The sequence below is a fragment of the Canis aureus genome, chromosome 4, assembly GCF_053574225.1.
Source record: "Canis aureus isolate CA01 chromosome 4, VMU_Caureus_v.1.0, whole genome shotgun sequence".
NCBI classification, from domain to species: domain Eukaryota; kingdom Metazoa; phylum Chordata; class Mammalia; order Carnivora; family Canidae; genus Canis; species Canis aureus.
The window spans coordinates 5006674-5025134 of NC_135614.1; the positions used below are offsets into that span (position 1 = coordinate 5006674).

An 18461-nucleotide genomic window follows, 5' to 3' on the forward strand; every position below is an offset into this window, starting at 1 on the left:
AGAGGCGGAGGAGGAAGGAAGAGGCTGATGAAAGGGAGCAAAAGGGCTTTTCCCTCCCATCTTCCTCCCTCTCCCCCTCCCCCTGCTTCTACCTGTTCAGAGAGCCTGCAGCATGACAGGTCGGCCAGGATGGAGATGGGCAGGGGGAAACTGTGATAAAAAGATGAAGTTCCCCAGCAGCATGGAGACGGAAGGGACTTCCTGTGGCACCTGGCCAGGCTGCAGTTAGCGGGACATTCGCCAGCCTGGGGCCCACTCCTTGTATCCCAGGGGTAGCGGGACACAAGCAGTGATGGCATCCAGCTGCTGGGGGCCTGTATCATGCCTCACTGAATAATCACAACCCCTTTTGGTTCTACTTCCCTAATGTGTCAATAAAGAATGCCACAAGTTCATCTATATTCTTCCACTGTGAATTTTGGGCTAACATATTGAGGGTGGGGTGTCGCTGTGGATTAATGGGAACCTGGAACATAAAATCAAATTCCTAGAAGGTTAGAGCCCCCTTAATGAGTTCTGTATGGGGGCCTGGACCATAGCTGACAATAAATATTTAACAACCACCTCATTGGACATCAACTGAAAAAAACTCCACATTTTATTACTGGCTGCTCCTTTAAATACATTTTGTGATAAACCTGACATTTATCTGATAAATCAAACAGAGGAAGATGAGCTGGTGAGATTAACCCTGAATCAGAAGTGATGAGTAAATGTCCATAGTAGATTGGGTTAGTTTAGAGTTTATATTTGATAGCAAAGTTGACTCTATATATTGGCAACCTAATAAAAACTGCTAAAACTGTCAGTGGAAAAATATGTTGGAAGTTGAGAAAATAATTTTGAGTTAATTCTTATCTTTTTTGTATTCCAATGTTCATCATTTTTGTTTATTTTAATCCAGGACTTGTACAGAATCCCACCAAACTGAAAGGAGTGCCTTAATTTTCTGAGCCCCAGCCAAATCCAAATAGGGCTTTCATGAAATTGTCAAACAAGCCAAGGCTTTGCCTCATATCTCTGTTACCCCATTAAAGAGAGAGAGAGAGAGAGAAAATCTGATCTCTCCAGTAACAAACTCTTCCATCCTCCACACTTTACATCCCCCTAAACCACAAAATAAGAACATCAGATCCAATTTTTCATTTGGTTTAAAATCCTCTAAAATTTGGATTTTAATACTGATCTTTAGCATCAAAGACTTCCTGTTCTTAGCTAAACCGCTATGTAGTGTTTGTTGGTGGCTCTGTTTCCAGCTGTGACAGTAGTTGCTAGGAGTTGTTACATTTCAACTCTGGGCCAGGTGATTTTTATTTATTTCTTAGCTGAACCTGATCCCAGGGATGAAACACTCAGCCTCATACAAAAGATGGAAGAGCAACTATTAATTCAATTATTAAAAAGTCTTGGGTAACAAAGGGCATTTTGTGTACTCTCTCTGTCAAACACCTTGCCCAAGGTCCTTAGAACCCTCCTGATTCCTAACTCTGTCCTCTTGCCACTACTTTCGTATTTCTTGAAAAAAAAAAAAAAAAAACTTGCACAAATGGCATTTTTGTTAGTGCACAGATTACCAAAGTATGTGAATAAAAAAGATGGCACATATGGCCTGAACGTATGGCCCCATGATACCAAAGTCCTCTATGACAGAAAAAGGAACAAGGTAATTTCTCTGTGTTGTCCTCTGAGCTGTGGGAGAGCTGTCGGTCCATCATGAAGGATCCCATGGATGATGACCGGCTGGCACCATCCACAATCTTAGTTCTCATTTCAGTCTCCCACAGTATTGAAGGGAGAGGATCATTTTATTTTCATCATGGCATGATTCCATTCTGACTGTGGTCTTTGGCCCTGGTCCCCATCTGAGGCTAGGAAGTATCTTTCCCCAACCAGATTCAAATATTAAATTAAAACAGATGTGCAAAACTACACAAACAAAAATCCGCCACCAAAATACAACCCTACCCCTCCAAAAACCACCAGCTTTGGGGAGAACCAATCAATGTCCATCATTCTCATGTCCTTATCCTAAACAATTACAAAAAGAACAGATCCACATTCCTCCTTAACCTGTGGTTGTTTCAAGGTCCAAAGAAGCCAAAGAAGCCGAGGTCTAGAAGTTCCTGGGGTGGTCTCCACGACCCCTCTTGGGCCACTCCTCATCCACCCACCTGTGCAGGACCTTCTCCACGTCGGCCCTGTGGTAGAGCCTGCAGAGCTCCATCAGCTGGCCCACTGGCCTCTGGCTGTTCCGGAGCAGGAACTCCAAGGTAGGGCTCTGAGGCCGCTGCTCCAGGAAACACAGTTCATCATAGGGCATGCCCCATTTACTTGCAAAATTCCTCCAGTTTTTTATTGTTGGATGACATGGATCCAGCTTTATCCTGATGACATCAAGCAAGTCCTGATCATTGAGTAAGTCACTTATGGTCGGGGCCCGGAGCACACAGGAGGAACAAGTACAGTTCTCCTTGCAGGACTCATCTTTGCTTAGGTCTGCAGGAACAAGCAATATGGTCCACAGGTCAGCAAAAAAGCAAACACACGCGTCCATCTCTTCCATCCTTTATCCTTCCGCTGGAATGCCAGCAGCACTAGTGGACAGCACAGTGCACCTTAGAGAGGAATATTCCAGGATACTCCTTTCTATATATTCACACAACAAATGTGGCATTTTTGACAGCCAAGGATGGCTTGCTTTGCTAGAAGCACTAGTGAGATTTTACACAGCTTCCTTTTTGAGACTCTCTGTGTCTTACATTGTGTGTTTGTGGGACTGCTGGCGGGAATCTGAGTTTGGAGGAGCAGGGGTCTCTCTGTGGGCAGGTCACCAGAGGAAGTCACGCTCAACTATCCCATAGGTACACCAGCCTATACCTACCTGGACCTCCACCCCTACCCCTTCCAAGTTACAAGTCAGCCCTGACAGCTTTTGAATGCCTAACATGGCATGTTAGGGTATAAATGATTACACAATTCTTTAAAAGGCCTTTAAACACACACACACACACACACACACACACACAGAAAACTGGAATATCCAGTCTATACACATATTTGAAACGGAGAGATAATTGATAATGCCAGAAAACTTACTTTTTAGATTTATGACCACCTTATCATCCCTTTGCCTTTATCTGTGTTTTCTTCACCCATGCAGCTGCCTTTGAAGTGAAGCCAACACCCTGAGGTGTGCACAGTGGGATGGATGAACAGGAGGCTTCTGAGCTGAGCCTCACCAAGGAGGGCACAGCCCCAGCCCAGGGGAAGGGCAAACATTTTCCATCAGTTATCTCTAGCCTCATTTCAATACAAGGGAGCATGAGTGTAGGGGGAGGGTAAAGGAGCCGGGAAGAAGTGCTGGCAAACTATTTACAATAAAGTTGTAAGTGGTGTTTCTGCACAGCATGGCATCGTGTCTTCAACTCTGCATCCATACTAGGTCTCCTGACCCTTCTGACCAGGGATTTTAACGGCCAAAGGCTATGCCAGAGATCACTGGCTTGGAAAATTCTGGGAGGTTGCAACGACCTTTACTATTCTGAGCCCTGGACTTCCCAGTTTAGGGAAATTAAAAATTAGAACAAGAGAGTGTCTTTGGTGATCCAAAGATTGTGAACCAGCAATCTGGAGGCAAGTATAAGATGACAAGAACCATAAAAATCCTGCTCATATTCATTGATCTGAGATATAACTTCAGGAAACCCAGCCTAAAGAGATAATCTAGAATATGTATACAAATGAAAATGTTTAATTACAGTCTTATTTTTATTATCCATTTTTAAAAAACAAATGTCAAAGTTAAGGGATTAGTGGAAGACATTTTTGTACTACTTGATGGAATTTTTTTTTTTAAGATTTTATTTATTTATTCATGAGAGACACAGAGAGAGAGAGAGGCAGAGACACAGGCAGAGGGAGAAGCAGGCTCCACGCAGGGAGCCCAACGTGGGACTCAATCCCAGGTCTCCAGGATCAGGCCCTGGGCTGAAGGCGGCACTAAACCACTGAGCCACCCGGGCTGCCTGGAATTTTATTTAAATAACTATGAAGACCACGTAGCAACCCAGAGAATGCGTGTGCTGTAATGTCAAGTGAAAAATGCAAGATGTAAGGGATGTGTGTATTGGACATTAGAAGTATATGAGAACTCGATGTTACTATTACTATGGAAGGAAATGTACAAAAATGGTAATAGCTACTGTCTTAATTCCACAGGATTTTCTATTTTCCAAACTTTCTCCGGGGCTATTTTATTTCTATGGTAAACAACACAATGTATTACATGAACAAGCAGGTTCCCACCTGACTTTGAAGGTCACCTGGACCTCCTGTTGCTTTGAATGGCCCCCCCTCACACCAGCTGCCCTTGGATATGGCTGCCTCTGGAACTGGGCCCAAGGCTCCTAACACCCCTTTGGATACCGCCAATTGCATGCTTGGCTGTATCCTTTCTGAACGTTCCTTCTGACAGCTGAGCTCCGAACCCCCAGCCCCATCCCACCATGGCCCAGCTGCATCCCTTACCCTGTCGTCTGATGTGCGGAGATTCCAGCCTGTCTCACTGCTAAGACCTAAAACAGTACTTCAATTTCTCCCTCTAAGGCACCCAAAGCTCTCTGACTCCCCTATTGACTTAGAGCTCCCGAGATGTCCTGGTGGACTTTTTCACTGCATCCACCCAGTTCCCATATCGCAGCCTCCACTGGAAGCTCTCCATGCTATAATTCCTGTCTTACTTCCTACGACATCCTTAAATGCAACCCGTGCTCCAGACCAGCTGGACTACTCCATTCCCCGAACTTCATCCATCCTACAAAGCCTACCTCAGATTAATTAAAAAACTAATAATCAGCTCAGTATAGAAATCTGGAAGTTATATACCCTTAGAGATTTTGTATAACCGATTGAACATTTCAGGCTTTCCCAAATTCTCACAATTTAGAGGAACAATTTGATGCAGACCGTTGCACATATATTTTTGGCCACATCTATACTCGCCGCACCAGTAAGGGGATTGTTAGGGCCAAAAGTATGAGCATTCTAAGGCCATCAATGCATGTGCCGCAAACAGCTTTCCAGAAATAAAGGTGGTACCAATTTATACTCTAACCAGGGAACAGTGATACCACTTATCTCACCTGACCCTTGTCAGCACCAACTAAAAAATGTTTGTCAATTTCCCAGTTGGAAAAATGAGGCCTCCATGTCTTTTCTGGTGTTTTCTCTCTGATCAATTTTCTCTCTTCTCTCTCTCTCCCTCTCCCTCTCACAGGACTTCCTCTACTGAACCTCTCTTTCTCTGCTGAGCTTTGTCCAGCCCATAAAACCCACCTCAGATTCACCCACCTCAGATTTGTTTGCATCTCCTGACTCTGCCTTGCGGTGAGATGTTCTGCATGGTTTTCTTGTTCCTCATTACACCTTAAATGCCCTGAGAACAGATCCAGATCCTTCTGCAGTGTGTTTCACATCTTAGAGTTTAAGAATGTTGAATTACATTTCTGTGTAATATAGGGAGAGCCATTCTTGAGCCATGTTAATAATGATGCATTAAGAAGTAAAGCTTGATGGGACAGATGTTTATTTACTTAAAAAACAAACTTTGTGGGCGCCTGGGTGGCTCAGTGGTTGAGCATTTGCCTTTGGCTCAGGTTGTGATCCTGGGGTCCTGGGATCGAGTCCCACGTCGGGCTCCTTGCATGGAGCCTGCTTCTCCTCCCTCTTCCTATGTCTCTGCCTCTCTGTGTCTCTCATGAATAAATAAAAAAAATCTTTTAAAAAATGAACTTTTAACGGCAAAGGTGATTTCTTACTAAAAGAAGTATGTAAGAGAAATTCTGCAATATTCTTTGCTCTTATTTAAAGGTGGGATCAAATGAACAATATTCCATCAAATGGCCATGAAAGCATGTATAATTCTGTTTTTGTAAAAACAAACAATACAGTAGTGGTGCCTGGGTGGCTCAGCCAGTTAAGCATCTGCCTTCAGCTCTGGTCATGATCCTGGGGTCTTAGGATGGAGCGCCGTGTTGGGCTTCCTGCTCAGTTGAGAGCCTGCTTCTCCCTCTCCCTCTGCAGCCCCCCGGCCCCAGTTCCTGCTCTCTCTCAAAAATGATAAATGGGATCCCTGGGTGGCTCAGCAGCTTTAGTGCCTGCCTTCAGCCCAGGGCATGATCCTGGAGTCTCGGGATCGAGTCCCGCATCAGGCTCCCTGCATGGAGCCTGCCTCTCCCTCTGCCTGTGTCTCTGCCTCTCTCTCTCTCTGTGTCTCTAATGAATAAATAAAAATGATAAATAAAAACCCTAAAAAAACAATATAGTCATTCATATTCATGTAAAGCATATATACCTATTCACAAAAAAGTCTGGAAGTATGTATAACAAAATTGTTAATAATGGATATTTTCTAATTGTTTATGATTGTGTTTCTTTGGATGCTTTAAAAAATATTTTTAAATGTCACAGAAAAATAAAGGATTGAAATCTCCAAGTCCTGCATTAAATATATTGGAGCGCAAAGGTCATCTCTGACACCACCTTTGTAAGATTCAGTGTTGGTGAGATTCTTTCCTTTGGTGTCAAGAAAAGGAATAAAAATATTAATAAATAATATAAAGAAGAAAGACATCAGTAAGGTTTCTGCAAAGCTCCTTTAAGCCTTCTAGTGTAGGAGAAGCTTTTCTTTGAACTTTGACCATTTATTACTTTGTTTGAAAAGAAATGATGTGCCGAAAATCTATCGGTTTCCCTTTTGTATTTTCTGTGACACAAATCACAAACCATTTACTGAATTGCAATCGACACGAAACATCAACACTAGTGAATTTAAAGCTGCCTGCTTTAGAATCATAAACTATAATTAGCTCCCTGGTGGACTTAAGTGGAGAAACATGTTTTGTTTTGTTTTGTATCGTATCAAATGTATTTCGTCCTATACTGCCTTAAACACCTATCATGTAATGGTGCACATAAAAGGCTAGGCTGGGCGATGCCTTGGGGAAGAAACAATTGCGGGGAGAGAGAGACATAGGACCAAAGAAGCTTTCATCAGAAATGGGGGGAAATGGGATTATTATCTGATGCCTCTCAAAAAACAAGCACAGGGGTGCTATATAGCTGATAGCTACAGCTCAGAAATTGTTTGCCAAATGAGTGAAGAAGAACTATGCAACAAGGGACACTTGTTGTTTTTAAATAATTTCTACACCCAACGTGGGGCTTGAACTCACAACCCCAGAGATCAAGAGTTGCACGCTCTACCCACTGATCTGGCCAGGCACCCACTGATAGATTTGTTACTACTGTTTGATGAATCTTAGGACCTGAAGAGAGAAAATTAAAGGAAAAAGAATGTTGCTGTGTCTCCTGACAGTAAAGAGGTATTGGGAGAAAACACTACAGCATTGGTCTTAAAATACAAAAGAAGGGATTGATTCTAGACTTGGGGGAGGAGAAGGGAGGGCTATTTCAAAAAGGAAGTTACTCGGATTGTCTAATGAGGGTCCTCACTTGCCATATTTTGACACTTGACTGGTGTATTTTCTGCTGATGCAGAGCCAGAATGGAACACACCATCAACGTACAATGACTTCCTATTTTAGAAGCCAAAGCCCTAGAAAACCCACTCTCTGTGAGTCTAGTCTGAGTACTGGTTTACACTTGGAGAGAGCTTGTCAGAGGAGAAAGCAAGATTTCCCAGTGCCTCTTCATCCCACCACAGTCATTTATGGAGGGAGGGGCTAAGATACAACCAGCCCCTCCATAGGGGCTCAGAGTCCTTAGTCCAGGATCATTCCAACCTGTGTCATGTGGGGCTCACTAAATCTCAGTGCTCCAAACTCCTACAGCCTGACTTCTCTAGGCATTTCACATCTACAGACTTCTGATTCCTCATCCATGAAATGAAAATGATAATTTCTATATCTCATGAATTAAATGCGATAAATGATATGAAAGCATTTTTGTTAGATCTTATGTAAAGATGTTAGGTTTTACATTTATTATTTTTTTTAAGGACACTGGGAAGAAAAGAGTCCCCATGTAATCTGGCCCCTGCTGAAATCTTCCAGCTCCCTTCCTTCTCCATTGCCCTCCCCTACCCACATTTATCCCCAGATCACTAAGCTCAGGCCTGCCTCAGGGCCTTTGCACCAGCTAGCTTTTCTCCCTGGAGTCCTCCTTCCTCATTTCTTCACATGACTGGCTCCTTTGCATTGTTCAGGTCCCCGTGCACCTTTTTAGCTGAAAGCAGGATCCTCCTCTGCCAGGAAAAATCCTATTACCCTTGTTTATTTTCCTCAAGGCACACCTACCACCATAAGTAATGACTTATTTATTTGTGGTTTTTGTCTGCCACTCCCAACTAGTATATAAACTCCAAGAGGAAAGAGACTTTGCTGTCTGATGTCACCACTTCATCCCAGGCACAAAGCAGGTGCTCAGTAATATCTGTTGAGTAAATCAAATGAATGAAGAGGGTGTCATGGAGAAATAGTCCAATTAGAAACCTCTGAGCAGCCTAAGAAGAGCTACCCAGAAAATTTCAAATCAACCAAAACTTTTTTTTTTTTTTTTTTTTTTAGTGCTAACTGAGCATATACAAGGCAGAAGAAAGACACCTGATTGCTATGGAGAAGGAGTAGTAACCTGTGTATCACAGAGATTAATAACAGCTTTAGAGGCATGCCAACTGGCTGTCAGTACCAGGTAGCATGGTGCAGGTGTGCAACTTGGACAGGTAACTGAGATTGCCAAGGCCATACCCTCACTCCCTGAACAGGGGCAGAGAGATCTATTTCATAAGGTTGTTACAAGGATTGAATGAGATCATCCATTAAAGCCTCTTCCCAGGGCATGATGGGCAGGCAACAAAGGATTAAGAGCTGTGGATAAGCGAGCATAACCAACGGCCTTTTTAAAAGCCTTAGTTCTCAACCTTGGCTACCAGATAGAACTCTTCCTCCCCTCAGAGCCCCACCTCCACCCCCAGGGAAATTCACAAAATCCTAACTCTGGCCCCACCCTCGAGGATCCTTAATTAATTGGTCTGGGGTGCAAGAGGGACATGGGAGTTTTTTTTTAAAGATTTTATTTATTTATTCATAGACACAGAGAGAGAGGCAGAGGGAGATGCAGGCTCCACGCAGGGAGTCCCATGTGGGACTCGATCCAGGGTCTCCAGGATCACACCCCAGGCTGCAGCACGGCGCCAAACCGCTGCGCCAACGGGGCTGCCCGACATGGGAATTTTTAAAGGCTTCACTGGGAATTCTAATATGCAGCTGGGGTTGAAGACTATTTCCTTAAAGACAGCTGTGGGGTAAGCTCTTAGAAGGGTCTGCCAAGATTACGTTTTGGAATCAGAGCTACTTTTCTTTGAGAGATAGGGTGTCTGTTTGGTGATTAAGTCTTTGAGCAGAAAACATTTCCCCACACTCAGCAGTAGATGTGTGGGTTTTCCTACAGGGTGTTTCCTGTCCTCTCTCCTTAATCTTCATCCTCTCTCTCATACACATTTACGCAGACTTTAAAGAAGCGTTTAGGAATCAAGAATGTTCGCTGACAAGGTGTGGCTCAGGTCACTTAAAACATCAGTAAGAAACAGTCTGTGTCCAACGGCACACCATATAACTCCAGTGTGGGGCTGGCAGGTTTTAAAATACTGGTCAATTAAGAGTTAATTGTGAATTGGAACAAGATTCAGGATTCACAGAGGTCATGATTAGTTGAGCCTAGAAATTGGCTCCAGTCAGGATGTTGGCAGTGGATCACAGACTGACTTAATGTGTCTCCCTGCAGGGTAGGTGCTGTTTTATCTTGTACACCCTGGCTTTTCGAGAGCTATTTCTACATGGTTGTTTCCCTCCGGTGTGCTCAGGACCACTGGGAGCTTCTAGATCATTTATAATAAGTTCCCCAGGATACATAGTTAATTCATACAATTAAATAGTAAACATCTTTCCATTGGCAACTTTGCAACTAGCAAAATATTGTGGTCCTGAAATAAAACACCTCTATCCCAGGTGTCTACAAATTATCAGATTTGGAGCTTGCAAAATACGAACAAAGTATCAGAGTAGAGCGGAATACTTCTGCAGTAATGTGTGTTAAGGTTGTAAATTTGTGCTTTTTTCTATGTGTGGTTTCCAATGTGGTTGGAAATAAATATATTTAAAATGTCAGTTTATGGCTTTGATAAATCACTGGGGTGCATGTACACATCACATTATTCATCGGAGGTAGTTTATATGCTCTGAGCTGGAAAATGATGAACTATTTTTATCTCCCAAGAAACTAACCCAAAGGCTTTTAGTGGGCGTTTGATCTTTTAACCAAAGGGAAAAACAATCCCATTTCATTCTCTCTCTCTCAAATACCCTTTAAAGGAGACATCAAGCACTGGGGAGTCTAACTGACAAATTGGAAGGATCTGGGATAGTAAATCATGCTGCACCTCAATTTTGTCATCAAACAAAACTGGAGCATAGAGGGCATTTTAAGAGAAAAACAAACTTAGATAAGAAAGGACCCAGGTAAAAATAAAGCATAGAATTCCATGGGAATTTGGCTTCAGAAATTATGTGAAAAAGACATATTAACAAAGTGTCATTTAATGGACCTAATTTGAAAAAAATAACGATCCTAGTTTACATTCATTTCTGTGGGGAAATTCGGTATGGGTTGGGCAAGTGCTGAATTATGCGAGGTTGTCGGAAAGTCATCCTTGAAAAACTGGCCTAGTGTCGAGAAAGTGCAGGAAGTGTGGTCTGTGTGATATCTACTGCCACCAAATGGGGGACAAGGAGAGGTTTATATTTTCAATTTGGGGGATACTTTCTAAAAACTGAGTCTTACTCCTTTCATGCCAGACTGTTTTCATTTTGAAAACTTATATGAAAACGCTGTAGGGATCCCTGGGTGGCGCAGCGGTTTGGCGCCTGCCTTTGGCCCAGGGTGCGATCCTGGAGACCCCGGATCGAATCCCACGTCGGGCTCCCGGTGCATGGAGCCTGCTTCTCCCTCTGCCTATGTCTCTGCCTCTCTCTCTCTCTCTCTATGTGACTATCATAAATAAATAAAATTAAAAAAAAATTTTTAAAAAAAGAAAACGCTGTAAAACTTTAATGGCTCCTTTAGCAGAGTAAACTGAACATGATTTGCGTTGTTGTATCAATCCAGGGCATCACAGTGGGTGTCCTCCTCCTTGTGCTCTGCACCCCCTCCCCCAGTTGTTTGCTTCTGCACCCACTAGCTCCACCAAGGAGGCTTTGCTTTTCTAGTGGTAGCTGATTCTGATTTGCATTTGTTTCCTTTGCCTGATTTCAAACCGTCAGCTGTCATTTCTCACAGTCTGTCTCATCCGTCCTTCCACAGCAGTGCCTAGCATGCTCCCGACAGCGCTTATTCTAACCAGCTAGAAGCCAGATTGCAGACAACTCAGGTTTTCAAAGACGAGGATTAAATAAAATCCAGGCTCTGAGTTAAGGCCTGGAGCCTGATCTAGGGAAAGTAGCAAACTTTTTGTGAAAGTTATTGCAGTGTTCAGAGACTGACTTTGGAGATGGGGCCAGGGATAGGGGTGGTGGTGGGAGTGTGGGCTTTGGCTTCCTTCCAGATTCGGGCCGTATCTGAGACAGCTGACCCGCACCCCACTGTATGACTCCAACATTCAATGTGGTTACTACCCGGCCACTGCGTCTGACCAGTAGAGAGGCAGCCTAGTGCAGTGGTTGGGACTGAGCTCCTGGCCAGGCCCTGGGCTTGAGTCCCACTTAGGATTCCTGTGACCCAGCATTGCTTCTGTAACATCCACCTGGTGAGGAAAGTAAGTTCTGAGTTGTCACGTGCACTCTTTCTAAGCGGCTCTTTAAAGGGCTCAGAACAGGGCCTGGTACACAGTAAGTGCTAAATTAGTGTTTGTAACTAAAATGATAAAATAAATCTTAAGTTGCTACCCTCATTCAAAGACTGAAATATGTGGATCAGCTTTTGCCTATTTATCCAAGAGCAAAGCCATTAAGTCAGTGTGTCTCATCTACCTGTTTAGGAAAAACAAAAACAAAAACAAAACTCCAACCAAACACCTGAACACTCACTCTTGTGTGCAGAGTACTATGCCAGCTGCCAAAGGTACCAACTTCAATAGCACCATCTGCTCTCAATAATATCACTTGCTATCACTGTGAGGAGTTTATTCTCTTCAAAAGTTTTCCATTTCATTTTGACATAGGGAAAGTTTTTTAAGAGACAAGTGAAATCTGATGAAAGTTAATCTATCAATAAGAACTTTATAAACGTTATAGATATTCCTAAATAACTTATCATATCCATTTCCATTTTAGCTCACATTCCACATTAGTGGGGAGGGTGCTAGTCCTTTCAAAGTTTAAATACACATTTTTTTTAATTAGAAAAGAAATATGTGCTTATTGCAGAAAATCTGAAAATTCAGATGAGCATAGGGGGAAAAAAATTCATGCCCTTAGCACCCAGGTGAATCAGCCTTTTACGGATGTCCTTCGTCATTTTGCCACACGTTGTATACATTTATTTGCCTACATCTAATCATTTGTTATATATGGATTTGTAGATACAGGTTAAAGTTTTGGGAAGAGAGATTTTTCTGATATCCACTCATGTTAGAAATTTTAAAAATAGAAAAGAGTGGAAAGAAAACAAAAATTGACTGCTTGTGTGCCAAAGATGCTTTCTCCTCCTCATATTACCCAGGGAGGGTTTTTTTTTTTTTTTTTTAAGGATTTTATTTACTTATTCATAAGAGATATAGAGAGGGGCAGAGACACAGCTAGAGGGAGAAGCAGGCTCCCTGCAGGGAACCTGATGTGGGACTGGATCCCAGGACCCTGGGAACACAACCTGAGCTGAAGGCAGACCCTCAACCACTGAGCCACCCAGGCGTCCCCAGCAAGGTGCTTCTAATCTGAGCTTGTCTGCTGTGGCATTTGTGAGAGAGGATAAATGCTGGCCAGCGGTCTTAGCCTCAGGTAAGGGTGGGGTGTGGTCCAGGGAAGGCTAGTTCCCGCGGGTGTCTAGATGGGACCCTGACATTGGCCCTGTCCCGTGAAACCCGGTGGGAAGGCTCCACTGCAAGTTCATCTGGCTCAGTTTCCCCTTTGACTTCTCTCATCAGGGTAGTGCCTGAACTAGAACCAGGATACCAACTTGTCTCCCAGAGCTGTACTTTTGCCACGTGGCCTCCTTAGGGAACCTGGCACACAGTAGGTCCTTAATAAATAAAAATCCACTGAATGAAAAAAAAATCACCTAGAGTCTCACCACCCAGAGATAACTGTTACTAACACCATGTTTCCTTCCTTCCTTCCTTCCTTCCTTCCTTCCTTCCTTCCTTCCTTTCCTCCCCTCCCCTCCCTTCCCCTCCCCTCCCCTTCCTTCCCTTCCATTCCCTTCCCTTTCCTTTCCTTCCTTCCTTCTTTTCCCTTCCCTTTCCTCCCCTCCCCTCCCTTCCCCTCCCCTCCCCTTCCTTCCCTTCCCTTCCCTTTCCTTTCCTTTCCTTCCTTCTTCTTTCTCTCTTAAGTGGAGCCCAAGGTAGAGCTTGAACTCACAACCCTGAGATTAAGACCTGAGCTGAGATCAAGGGGCAGATGCTTGGGCACCTGGGTGGCTCAGAGGTTGAACGTCTGCCTTTGGCTCAGGCCATGATCCCAGCGTCCTGGAATCAAGTCCTGCATTGGGCTTCCCACAGGGAGCCTGCTTCTCCCTCTGCCTGTGTCTCTGCCTCTTTCTCTGTCTCTCATGAATAAAAATAAAATCTTAAAAAAAAAAAAAAAAGAGGCAGATGCTTAACAGACTGGGCCCCCTGGGCACCGATAACATCGTGTTTCTAAGGGGGAAAAAAAAAAGTTGAGAATACATCCCAAGTTCTGATTTTCAGCATGGTCATGTGTGCCCAGTCCAAGTAGATCTGGTGACGGATTACCCTGGGGGTTTTAGGGTCCACCACCCTCCCCCTATAAAAGAAAGAAACAAAACCCTGATGACTCAGCCCTTCAATAGGTGTTTTAAAAGGTATAGAAAACATTAATGAGGTTTTTCTGTATTTTAATCATTCTTTTGGTAGCCTATGTTAATGCTCACTCCAGATGTTCTCTGTGATCAACTAATATGAAATCTGAAGATTGCCAAAGTTTCCAACTTAAAGTAACAAGTGGGGGAGGAGAAAGATCTTCATGTTGCTCTGGTTAAATACACCAACAGCAGAAAGGGGCTCACAGTATGGGGCGCCAGGGCACAGGGCGGGAATGGAGGCAATGGCTGGCTACCCTGGCTGGCCTCAGCCCCCTTGCCTTCTTCTACCTGGCAGTTTTCCATCCATGCTAACTCTGAAGGAGGAGGGTTTGCTCTGTTCTGACTGGTGCCCCATCCTAAACTTTTCCTATCAAGAACCCAGCTGTGACCCTCATGAGCCAAGTCAGGTTAGCATGGAGAAAAGACTCTGATACCTTTTGTGAAATCTGGTTAACATTTCCTTGCAGTTCCCTGCGGCCTGTGGTTGGAAAGTTTCTCTTGTCCATAATACAGATTTTTAAAATTAATGACAAACAGATTTGCAAATTATCTTTAGTTTAGCTGTGCCAGTTATCAGAGAAACCCAGACATCTGTCGAATCAGTCCTTTACCTGAAAGGGGATCTCCAGTACTGTCTGGAAAGCCATTTTCTTCTCCCTGTCAACCAGAAAGCAACCTTCATTAGAATCACACCCATACGTGAATGGAGATATTATCAATTTTCCAACGTAGTTAAATTTCCACCAAAGCCCAGCAGGGTGGGTGGCGATGGATCTCAAAAACAGTAAAGGGCAGGGACCGCTGCGTCTCCCTCTAGAATAGAAGCTCCTGGAAGTGAGGGGCATTTATCTGTTTGCTCCCTGTGCTGGGTCATCCATGCCCAGAACAGTGCCTGGCACATGGTAGACACTGATAGATGAACAATGTGCTGGTGTTTTACTTTTATTTCACACTAGGGATGACTTTTCTCTTGTTCCCTATCTACTCTTTGCTTGGGCTTGTTGTCAGTCTAGGTTGTAATTTGTTTACGTGTCTATTCTATTTATTTTTAAAAATATTTTATTTATTTATTTATTTTAAATATTTTATTTATTTATGAGAGATACAGAGCCAGGGTTGGCGGGAGGGTAGAGACACAGGCAGAGGGAGAAGCAGGCTCCACGCAGTGAGCCCAATGTGGGACTCAATCCCGGGTCTCCAGGATCACACCCTGGGCTGAAGGCGGCACTAAACCGCTGAGCCACCCAGGCTGCCCTATTCTTTTTTTTCTTTTTTTAAGATCTTATTTATTTATTCATGAGAGACACAGAGATAGAGGCAGAGACACAGGCAGGGGAGAAGCAGGCTCTCTGCAAGGAGCCCAATATGGGACTTGATCCCAGGACCCCAGGATCACGTTCAACCACTGAGCCACCCAGGTGGTCCTTCTATTGTATTTAAAAAAAAAATATATATATATATATATCTCAGAACAGCAAGGAGAAACTGTCAAAAGGCAGTGTCCAAGTATCTGCAGAGATGATAGCGTTTCTGCCCTTCTACCGGGGGTTCTATTTTTACAAGTAGGGCCAGGCCACCAGATATGGTACGTGGAGGGATTTACTCTGACCTGGTTGGAGGATGTGTGTGCACAAATGAGTTTTCAATGACATCAGTAGAGGAGACCATCCTCAGGATGCGTCTGTTTGTGTTAACTCCATCTTTGTACAATGGAAACCCCTCCCAATAGCTACTATGACCCCCTTCCATCAGGTTCTGGAAGCAGCACTGGAATTGCGTCCAAAAGCCCTGGTCTCTGCATCCTCCTTTGTGGATTGGGGGGGTCACATATAGGCTCGTCACCAAAGACCTCTGCATTCTCAGTATCCTCCTTAAAGATGTGCGACTTTAAAAGGTGTCGATCTTTTAAATAGTCTTCTCTTCATCTTCTGAGAAACCCTCTCCCTCATTCCGAGCTCATATATTCCCATGTCTCAGCAGCGTAGATACACTCATCTAATTATGAGCCTCCTTTTTATCCCCACATGAGCAGCATTCCTGTGTTTAACCAGCCAGATTCCGCATCCACCCTCCCCCCCCCAATCTAAATATTTCTTATTTCTGTTTGAGCCTTGCTCCTCGTCACTGTCCTAACTGGGATGAAAAGCAACCTGCTCACTCTGATGCGTACACTGGGTAAAGGTTATAGGAAGTTTGTGAAAGAACAACAATCTCCTTTTTACTTTTTCAAGGCTCTACGATGGTAGGGCCACTGTTGGACCGGTCATGTAAGGACCTGCCTTCTCACATCCGCACAACTGCAGCAGGATGGGGCAGGCCCGCTCTTTTATCAGCAGACTCATGGTTCTGTTCCCCGAACCGGAAACGTGCAGGGAGCAAACAGAAACAGGACCTTCAGCTGGTGTTTAGAGACACAAATGTTAAAACTTGACAGACTCTGTGGTACAACGGGGATCACTGCCAACACATGAGCATTCCTTTAACAAAAGACTACGTTAACATGGATTTGACTGGATTTCTCATAACCTGGAGAAAATTTGTATCAGAGACAACACCTGGCCAGAATCATCCCTGTGAGAGAGACAAGGGATGTGACATGACACAGAATGAAGTGTGAACATTGATGGAGACAGAATACAGAAGAATATCTATTATCTCTGTTCTTACTCTGATTATTATGTTATGCTACTTCTTAGGTTAGTTGTCCAAGAGTGAAATCAGAAAAGACTTATTTTTGCATTTTTAAAAAATGGCCTTTACTCAACACCTCTTGATGAAGCACCTGATATGCACCAGCTCCCCATGTCAGAACCTATATACAAAGATAAATCTGAACCCCTGACCTCAAGGCCTGCCATCAGATATGCTGGGGAAATAGAGATGCACATAAATAACTAAAGTATAAGGCAGAGGTGATGAGTTCCAATAGGGATGCATAGACCCAATCAGAGAGGAGACGTTTCCTCTGACAGGAAAAAAAACAGAGGAGATTTCTCCAGAGATGTTTGAGATGAACTTTGCTGAGGATCTGGACAGTGGGTACTTGGAGGCAAGGCATTGAGCTGGAGGCCCACGTGAGCTACCAAGGAAGTGGCAACATGGTGCCCATAGGGCACTTTGAGGCAAAGGCCATGAGAAGCAATAGAAGGAGATGCTCTGAGGCCAGACTGAGGCTGGGAGGGATTTACTCTGACCTGGTTGTCTAAGGAGCTGGGCTTCATCTCACAGACAATGGGGGGGGGGGAGCACTCAGGAGCTCGTTGCCAGAAGCAGGCATGCTCAGAGCTATCCAGGAGCAAAGCAGGAAATGCCACCTGGCTGTGTGTACAGCACAGGAACACGGCAGCTAGAGAGCCATGTACAGGCCAGGTGACTGTGGGTGTGGTGGGGGAGAACAAGATGGCCTCAAAGGTGACAATTAAGGAGACCCTACACAGCTCATCTAGGAAAGGAAGCCACTGCAGAGAAAGGGTCATGAGGTGTAAATCAAGAGCAAGTTTTGAAGAGTGATGGTTAAGACCATAAGATGTAAAAAAAAAAAAAAAAAAAAAAAGACCATGAGATGTCCGTGGGTGTTGAAAACAGGGTGCTGGCCCTTGAGAGAGACCAAGGCCGGAGATGAAAATATGGATGTTGACAGGATTGTGGAAGGAGAGAGAGAGACACTGGAGAGCAGGACGTGCGGTCAGAGCCAAATTTAGCAGAGAGATGGACACGAAAACCGCTTCTGCCAGGTGGGTGGGGAGGATACGGGGGGGTCCGCCTGCTGGGCTCCCCTCCCTCGGCCCTTCTGTCTGCCAAAATTTCTCTTATCTTTGAGCTCCCAGCTCAGACATCACTTCCTCTTAGAAAGCCTTCTGCAAGGCCCCAGCCTGGGTTCCGTGTTGGGGTGCTCCCACGGCATCCTGTCTATGCCACCCCAAGGGACGCTTGCTCCACTGGCTGTGGGGGTTTGAGGTGTCTCTCTCACGCCCTCGACCTTGAACTACCAGACAAGGGCCCCTGTCCATGCCGTGTCCTGTGATTAGCACATCTGAGGCAGATAACACGTAATATCTGTGGAAGCGACGGCGAGTGGGAGGAGGAAGGAAAGAGGACACAAATGGGGTGTGGAGTCTCTTCCCCAGGCCAGGGGATGAATTTCCGCCCTCGTGATGCTCTCCCTATGCCTCCCTCATGCCCTCCAATCCTCCTTGGTGGCCTCGTCTTCTTGGTCACTGATTCTGCAGCCTGCCCCCTGCTCCACTGTTCTGGCCTCACCTGGATTCCTGTCCACTCAGTCATGTGTTTCAAAACATCCTAGATTTGTCTTCCAGCAGTGGGCCTCTGTAGGCCAATCCTTAGCTCTGCCCTCCCTTCCCCCCAACTTGCTCTAAACTGCTGAGTGCTGCTTTGGAAAAAGAAGTGACAAA

At 44.5% G+C, this 18461-nt stretch overlaps 1 protein-coding gene across 6 annotated transcripts in view; it reads right to left on the reverse strand.

Moving 5' to 3' along the window:
• Positions 1-580: 580 nt before the first annotated feature.
• The window catches only part of EDARADD (EDAR associated via death domain), a 149974-nt gene continuing 132093 nt past the window's right edge, over positions 581-18461 (reverse strand). For all 6 annotated transcript variants that reach the window (XM_077894413.1, XM_077894410.1, XM_077894415.1 and 3 more), the window contains 2 exons: positions 14661-14706; positions 581-2496 (listed from right to left, as the gene is read on the reverse strand). In XM_077894413.1, coding sequence (XP_077750539.1) covers positions 2114-2496; positions 14661-14706 — 429 coding nt within the window. In that variant the 3' untranslated portion in view covers positions 581-2113. The remainder of the gene's footprint in view (positions 2497-14660; positions 14707-18461) is intronic.